General features: G+C 28.5%; 2 protein-coding genes across 2 annotated transcripts; both read right to left on the minus strand.

The window, feature by feature from the left end:
* Window positions 1-1020: 1020 nt before the first annotated feature.
* Window positions 1021-3871, minus strand: LOC100262020 (uncharacterized). The gene is made up of 3 exons (XM_002274063.4): window positions 3461-3871; window positions 2341-2434; window positions 1021-1370 (listed from the first exon to the last, which is right to left on the minus strand). The coding sequence occupies exons 1-3, from the start codon at window positions 3725-3727 to the stop codon at window positions 1165-1167; spliced, it is 567 nt and encodes a 188-aa protein (XP_002274099.2). The 5' UTR covers window positions 3728-3871; the 3' UTR covers window positions 1021-1164.
* Window positions 3872-5569: 1698 nt separating this feature from the next.
* On the minus strand, window positions 5570-8510 carry LOC104881951 (protein neprosin). The gene is made up of 6 exons (XM_010663694.1): window positions 8367-8510; window positions 8184-8270; window positions 7634-7798; window positions 7490-7543; window positions 6427-6570; window positions 5570-5935 (listed from the first exon to the last, which is right to left on the minus strand). Exons 1-6 carry the CDS (start codon window positions 8508-8510, stop codon window positions 5570-5572), a joined length of 960 nt encoding a protein of 319 aa, XP_010661996.1.
* Between the last annotated feature and the right edge of the window lie 741 nt (window positions 8511-9251).

Below are 9251 nucleotides of genomic sequence, written 5' to 3' on the forward strand. Positions count from 1 at the left end.
AATATTATCATTAAATATGGATTTGGAAATTATTTTTAAAAATCTATAGAATTATTCAAAATACGTGGAGTATTTTGATGGAATCTTTTTCGAATATATATAGATAAGAAATATTTTTATATATATGGAGTGAATTGGCAGCTGAGATATTATTTGCAGTGAGGATGAAATTTGCAGGAGAATAACGTGAATATGATAATGTCATTTTCCATAAAACAAGAAAATTCAATTCTCGAGGTAATATTTTAATGCTTTTATTAAATGAATTTAATGAGCATGAGACAAACCAGACTTCGCCATCCTCTCAATGAATGGTGCAGATTTAACGACGTCGTTTCGTACGTCAATACTGCGTCACTTTCTGCACGTGCATGTGGGCCATGCATGCGTGACAATTAATGAGTAGGTCGGAATATTTTTGTCGATTTTCCTTTTTCTTTTCTTGGCTTAACTAGGCTATTTTTGGAGAAATTCCGAGTCTCCAAATAAGAATCTAAAAATAATTTTTATTAATATTTTTTATTTTTAATAAATCATTTAAATATGATAATAAATAGGAAATGAAATAAAATTTTAATTAAATAACTCGCATAAGTTCATTTAAAGTACTATTTTATTTTATTTTTTTCATTTCTTTTTATCCACCTAACTAAGGGAGAGAAAAAATTTATTGATTTTTTAAAGAAAAAACCTTTAATCATATTTGGTTCCCAAAAAATTCGAGAAAAAATGTGAGAAAAAAAAAATAGAGAGGAAAAGTGAAAAAAATAAAATAAAATAAATTTAAAATTAATAATTTATTTTTATATGTTTTTTAAAACTTATTTCACTTCATTTTGATTAAATAATTTTAAAATATATAAATTTATAACTAATTTTAATTATATTTAATCTTTTTTTAAAAAATTTATAATAAAATTAAACATAAAAAAATTATTTTCTTTTACAATTTTTTTTTCCTTTGAATTTTTCTAACCAAACATAACCTTTATCATATTTTTTTTTCTAAGTAACATCACCTTTCACCTCAAAAAATATAATAATAATAAATAGAAAAAAAGTACCACATTTGATATCGTACCCAATAGGATTAGAGCCCAACAAACTGGGACTTTTGAATGATGGTAAATAGAAATAGAATATAGTAAACACAATAAAATAAATTCATAAAAAATATGATTTGAAAACTTTTTTCTTTATATCTTTGGCTATGATTTTCTCCACAAGTTCCTTGACTTTTGTCTTGGTGCCATCAAAAATCCACTTCAGTAAGTTTGTCGCTGCGTTGGAGTGTTCAGAAATTCCGTTTGAGCTTGAAACACTGTCGTCGGCAGAACTTTCAGCTGAGCTTGGAAGAGCATTATTTTCAGCTGCAAATCATAAAAATTTTGCACATTCACTACACAATTATAAGATGATATAATGATGCTTGGTCAAAGTAGATGTCTTCTATGACACGGAGCAGGACCATCAAAATAGAGTAAACAGAAATTATAAGCAATGATGTTTGGTTGAGGTTCATTCTTGCAGAGTGGAGGAGAGGAAGAAACAAGTAGCAAAGAATGGTAAAGAATATAAGGTATTTTGATGTGCCATTGAAGATCAAACAGTCTGATCCCAATACAAGAAGCTCAATAACATTTGCTCTATATGTAAAAAGAAAGACAAGCCCATTCTGAATCTGCATTTGTCGGAACATTGCCACATTAAAATTTTCCAACAGTGATATGGAATTGAAGGATAAATGGAAGGAAAAGAAAATAAAAGGAGAATTAAACCAGGTGATTGCCTGTATACGTGGAGAATTTGAAAATCTTGGACAGGCATAACTTTCAAAGAAAACAGATGAGTGTGCTTTCTTTAGGGGAGAGAGAGAGAGAGAGATAGAGGAAAGTAGAATTGGGATGTCCCAACACCTAGTCAACCATGAATTTTCAGGAAGCAACGACAAACGAAAAAGGATGAGCGGATCAGGTTAAACAGAATTTGGTTAGAAGTGCTTCGCAATCATAGCAGAAGGATTGCTGTTCAGCCATTTTATCAAATACCTTCCAAACTACAATAAAGTAAAATAAAAAACCAACAACAACAACAACAATAATTTGTGCCATGAAAGCAAATTAAACCTTCTAAAAGTTAATTCTCAACCAAAACAGGATTTCCATAGCAAGAAAGCAAATTCGAAGTTATGAAAATTCATTCTGCTAGGCAATCATATTAACATCTTTTGATATATGAGATATGATTATGTCTTGGCAGATATAACTTTTTGTTGTGAGTTCCAAAATATACTAATCACATAAGCTTTATTAACTAATAAATATCAACCTCCATACTCACCTGCATAGAATGACTCTCTAAGCTCCTTTACTACTTCATTGTTCAAGACAGCATCCCAAACAGTATTATCAGAAGATATGGCCATAACCATCCTCTACAAAATAAATGAATAAATGAAATAAAACAAATTAGACCAATGCGAATTAGATTTAAATGTCAAAAAGAAAAACCACCATACTTTAACTCTTCCCAGGAAAAGGAGTGAAGAACCTTATCACCACTTTATTTTGATATATACTTATAAGATGAGGTCTTCATATTACACTACCAACTAGTGGGTTCAAATTCTATGCAAAATGCAATTAACTAGTTCAATCCTCATGGATGCATAAAATAACATTAGATAGAATAGATGATCAATGTCACGAAATTAGGCATCTCCTTTGGAAGCTTGAAAGAATGTAATTGCACAAAGGAGCTATACAATCTACACTATATTGTTGAAAGACTGCATGAGTTAAAGCTTTTTCCTTGTCCCATATTGGAAAGGAATAGATGTTTAGAAGGGATGTTGAATCCCATAATCTGTCTCATAGGCTTGTGGACAATAGTGGGAGACCCATGTGCATACAAGAGGCCTAAGTGCACCAAGTACGATTTCAGGCTCAAAAACCATTTAACTAGGAGGAAAATTCTGAATACAATTTTGATTTCTTCCTATTTCCCACTTTGGTGCCTCATATTAAATTTTCCAATAGATATACCATGTGGTTCTGCATATTCTATTCTAAATACAATTTTCATTTTATTCCTACTTTTGGTGCCTCTATGCAGTTCTGAAGTATCCTATAAACACGGTTCTAGAGTATTCTAAATACAATTTCGATTTTATTCCTTCCTTTGGTGCCCCATATTTATTGTTCAGCTGAAGAAGTTGAAAGGATCGAAAAAACAAGTTTAAGTTTATGCATCAATTTCAACTTTAAAATCAAGAATGTCATAAAATTAGCTAAAAATAATTCAAGTATCAGGAGAAAAATGCATCAGTTTATTAAATTCTTGAATTGTAAATGTTAAAGAAAGTAGGAAAATGTTGTTTCGATCTCACAACATTTCAAACTTCCACCCATTTGAGATAAAATCTTGGTTAAGAATGTGTAATAGTATAACCATAGAGAACCTGAATAGCCGTGTCGGTCTGCAACAAATGGAAAGCATCATAAGCTCTGTTAGATCCATAAGTCTGCAACACCATTGGATTACATGATTGTAGTGACGGCTCTCGCCAATCTGACTCTGAAATTGAAGAAACTTTAAGTATCGAACCACCAGTAGGACTTGAAATTGCATCCATTGCCTCCTTATCAGTGTTGCTGCCGGCCGTCTTCGACGTGCTGTTGCCACCGCCTCCTCCCATGCCTTTGCTGCTCCCAAGGGATCTATTCATCTCCTCCTCTATCTATAAAATCTCCACACAGATTTTGATATATACACTTTGGTCTGCTCCCCAAGAGGAAGGCTCTGAAAGAGAATATATGCATACCATATTTGGCTGAATTTGCCAATTTGGTGGATGGTTTCGAAGGTATTGTTTGGGTTATCCCCATTAATGCCTCCTTGTGTTTTCTTTTTGAAATATTTTTTTCCTTATTGTGTTTTTTTTTTTTTTTTTGAAATATTTTATTAAAAGAAATAAAATAATTTTTAAATTATAAATCTAACTATTTTTATGTTTTTTTCTTAAAAAATAACTCATTTTAATATAAATACATTTTATCATTTCAAGTATTTACATATAGGTTTTTTAAAAAAAAGATTTATTTTTACAAAAAAATAATAAGGGCATTTTTATCCAAATGGGATTAAAAAAAAGTGAGAAATTAAATTTTAAAAATTAGGTTTTCAAATATTATTTTAATGAAATAACTTTTTTTTTCAATTAGTACATGTCAGCTCGACTAATAATGCAACTTAGCCTGTTAATTTTATCCAATTCTATGATTGTTTGTGCAAGCATTTTTTATACTTGGATTAGACTTACTCAACTTGAACTCAATTCAAGTTAGGGTTAATCAAAGGGTTGGACAAATTTAATTTAACTTGTAGCCAATTTTATGGGTGTCAATTTATATTGGTGCATGGTATTCATGTCGTTAAAGCTTAAATATTCTACCACATAGGTCAACTCAAATCAAATATAAATAATAATTATTTAAAAAATATTAACTCAATCAGGTCTTCTTGTTTAATAATCAAATTGAATCAGGTTTTATACAAATTTATATTATTTCTCAATCATAAATGTTTATTTCTCAATTAATATATTTATTTAAAAATAAATTTAAAATGAATTAAATATGAGTTAAATAATTTAAAGTTTTAATCAATTTAATCAACAAGATTATTAAATGAGTTAATTTGGATTAAATTCATATCATACACCCAAAAATTACATCTTTATTAAATGGGTTAGGTAGGTTGACACTAATTTGATCCAAACCCTATGATACTCGACTTAAACCTGTAAAAAGTATATTGAGTTCGTGTCATGTTGTAAAATTGTATCAAATTTTATCACCTCTAACCAATTTAATATTTTATAATATTTATAATTTGTATTATTTTATATACTAATATTCAATTAATATCATTTCAAATAATTTAAAAAATATATATAATTTAATTATATTAGGTATTATTTTATTTGTTCCTAAAGATAAATAGATTTTTTTTTGTTATTATCTAAAAAGATAAATAACTTTTTGTTATTATTTAAAAATGACGTAATATTTATTATTTAACTTGGTAATCACCATTCTAAGAATGGAAAAAAAATGATATAAGAAAAGAACAAGTAATATCCTAATATATTAATTTTCCTAATATCTCAATTTTCCTAATATCTAAACATTCCTAATATTTCAACACTGAATGATATAAGGAAAACATTCCTAATATCAATAATATGTTGGTCAAACTCAACTTTGACTAATACAATCACCCGTTCAAACCGAGCATGACCCAAACTCAACTCAAGGGGTCTGTTAGAGATTAAGGTTCAAATTAGATATTTGTTAATTCGAGTTAGACCTGGGTTAGGTGTAAACTCAAACTCACCAACTGAGTTGCATCCCTGACCTCAAGAGACGTTATGATAACCATTGAAATAACACCTAGCTATGAAGTATGGTAACTTGCGATAGACTAAACCGAAATAGTGAAAAAGCATTGCTTTATTATTGGAATTGAGTTAGAAACTGAATAAAGAAAGATCATGAGCTAAGTTGATTCAACATTGGCCACCAGGACCCCCAAATAAAAATGTATAACCAGTGATTTCACTAAGATAACTGGGCATGGAAACGTTATAGCAGTGAGGACTGTCCACAAGAGCCTGAAGTTCAGGGTCAATGTCTTCAAAATACCCTCCAGCGGCAGTTTGATACCGCATACCACTTATGTAGCATGCCCCACCGATACCTTCCGACTCAAAATGGCCACTCCCCATGGGCGGACAAGGCTGCCTTGGGCTGAATATTTCTCCCCCCCAGTTTACCTCTTTGGCAACCTCAAATGCTCCTCTGAAGAGCTCTTTAGGCCAGTACCCAACACTTGCGCCATTTACCCTTAGATACCAATCACCTGATTTGGAATCCTAGAGATAAAAACCAAAAAACAAAAATAATACCCTTGTCTTAGGATTCTATTTTGGAAGTGTTTTTTAAAATAATTATGAAAAATAGTGTTTGATAATGTTTTTTTTTTCTATTGTTATTTGATGTGAAGTGAAATAAAAATATGTTTAAGAATTTAAAATGTTGTTAACTTATTTTATATATTTTAAAAAATAATTTTTATCTCTAATATTTTATTTTTAATCATTTTTTATATTTTTATAATTAATTTTTAAAACAATCTTAGTTGAAAGATATTTTGTAAACACTTTATTTTTGTTTTTAAGAAAAAAATTATTATTTTTTATTTTTTGATTATTAAACATTTTTTTTATTTTTGTTGTTTTAGAAAATAGGAAACTATTTTAAAAACAATTGGTCAACCAACTGGACTTAGCTTTTTAACATTCTATTTTTAGATACCAAAACATAGCCTAAAAACAATATTAATAACAAATATGGATTTACCAACCTTGGATACAAGAACTTTAATGTCTATTTGTGAGCCATTGTAGTTAGAGCCGGGAAATGTTCGACCCAAGGCAAATTCATGGCTTTGTTGTACAAATCCTGGGCAAAGAATATCATAACAACCCGTGGTCTTACTATTATCTGCCTGTAATAATAATATCAAAATCAAATCTAGTTAATAACAAAGGATATACCTTTTACCAAAGTCCTAACTTAAGGTTAGGTTGGTTCTTAAAAAAATTAAGGAAAGAAAATGGGGAGGGAATAGGATTTTTAAAAAAAATATATATATTATTAAATATAGTTGTTTAAAAACTATACAAAAATAAGACACTTGTTATCATTTTTATTTTTATTTTTGTACTAAACTCGTTTTTTTTTTTCAAATAATCAATTCACTTTTTATCCTGAATTTGTCTTTTAAAAAATGGGTTCACTTTTTATATTAAATTCATTTTTTTTTTGCACTAAACTCGTTTTTTTAAAATATGAATTCACTTTTTATATTAAATTCATCTTTTCAAAAAACGAGTTCTTTTTTGTTCTAAAACCTTTTATACTACACTCATCTTTTAAAAATAAAAATCAACCTTTACATTTAACTCTTCTTTTCAAAAGAAGAATTCCACTCAAAATTAAAAAACTACAATAATTTTATGATTATATTTTATTTTTTAGGTTTTTTTAAAAATATAATACTCCTTTAAGAGAAAAATTTATAACTTTTTTTCTTATTTGGTAAAAATTTATACATTTTTCAGATGGTTTCCCACCTTTTATCTAAGAAAAATCTTTTAACAAATTTTTTCATTTTTTTCTTACTTTTTGTTTCATCATTCTTATTTTACTGTATAAAAATATAAGAAAATAAATTTCCGTCATTTCTTTCTTTTTCTCCGGAATTTCCAATAATCAAACAAAATTCTCATTTTTTTCTTACTATTTGTTTCATTATTCTTATTTTTACTGTATAAAAATATAAGAAAATAAATTTTCGTCATTTCTTTCTTTTTCTCCGGAATTTCCAATAATCAAACAAAATTCTTATAGGCTTTGAAACTCACAGTCCAATATGCAAATAAATGAGTGAAATTGTCGCGATAGACCGGAGGCATCACCTGAAATTTCAAAATTTTATAAATATATTAGTCATAAAAAGACTTTGTCAGAGTAAAAGACTAAAGATCGAATGTTTATAATATACTTACCGCCCATCCTACACTTACAACACTCTTGGAGTCATCACCAAAGCCAGTGGAGAGATAAATCATAGAGCCACTAACTTGGTCTGGAGATAGAAGTGTAGGTTTATATACATTCAATATGCTCGCCACTCCATATATTTGCTTGTCATTTGCAGCAAGCTTTGCAGACTAATGTAGCCAAATATTGTGTAAGTGATTCAAAATTAAGAAAATATAATCTAACTTTAAGTTAAACATTTGAAGGCAAAGGTTACAAGATGTATAGGACCGTCCGCAAGTGGGTGACAATTTTCTGCGTATGCTTTCGTATGTAACTTTGAAAAAGCTTTCGCCCGGATAAGATCTTCCTTTTCTACTCTTCGAATCGGAACTGTTCCAATCGGGCACCCTACACCAAACCCTGATAGCCCTTTTCCTTTCAAGGGTCTATCTTTCATAGATTCCGGAAAACCATCAAAAGTATCTGTTTGGAAATTAGATGCAACCATTAGAACTTAAAAAGAATTTTTAAAATATGACGAAGAATTAATTGGTAAATTACATATGATGTTACCTGAACTTTATGATTTTTAAGCAAAGGATGATCCAAAGACGGTTGTTTGTGAATGTCCACACAATCGAAGATTTGACCAGAATCTGTCTGGAAAGTTCATCCTTCAGTCATTTTAGTATGATAATAGGCAAAGTAATTTAAAGAAAACTAGATTGTAAAAAGGTGTAAGAGTGGTTGGATTACTCTAATGGTTTTAATAGCAGGCTTATTCAGGATCTTCAATTGTTTTTCCAATTCCATGTCTTCTTCTTTGGAAATGCTCCAAGCTCCATCAACATCAACAATAATCAAAAGAAATAACACACTGGTGATCGCTTTGATATCCATGTTTTGCAAATATTTACTTATCATGTTGCATATATATTATATAAGGTCTGTATAATAATTTAATTTAATTATTTGTTAACACTAAAATTAATTTTTAAAAATGATTTCTAAAATTTACCAAACATTCAATTTTTTTAAAAAATATTTTTTTAAATTAAAAGCGTTTTTTAATATTATTGTCAAACGGACTATCATATATGGAAATTGATTGGAATTGATGAATTTTGTGCAACTTATATAGAATCTAAACTTAGATTTCGATTATTCTCATTAAAATAAATTTTTAATTTTTCCTTAAAAGCTACAATAATTTAATTATCTTCAAAATATATTTGTATAGTTAAAATTTGTTTTTTTTTGGACAATTCTTTTTTCTTTATTTGCTTAACTAGAAGGTACTATAGATAGATTATAGAAATTGCAGTGAAAATATTATTCCAATAATAAAATTAATCAAATCATAATATCCAAAATTGATAAGTGACTATCTTTGTATACCTTTAAAAAGTTCTCATGCCGAGAGTTCATCCAATGAAAAATGGTATTAAAGGAGGAAAAATAAAGGAAGGTGAGAATATGTGGAAGATAGGTTGTTAGAAAAAGTATAAATTAATTTCCAAATTAATATAATTAAAATTTTAAGAAAAATGTAGAATTTTAAATAATAACTTAGAGGTCGTTTGAAAGTAAAATAGAATGGAATGATTACCTTATTAATATCAAATGAAATCCGTGAAATGA

This window comes from Vitis vinifera, chromosome 15 (genome assembly GCF_030704535.1).
Source record: "Vitis vinifera cultivar Pinot Noir 40024 chromosome 15, ASM3070453v1".
Classification (NCBI taxonomy): domain Eukaryota; kingdom Viridiplantae; phylum Streptophyta; class Magnoliopsida; order Vitales; family Vitaceae; genus Vitis; species Vitis vinifera.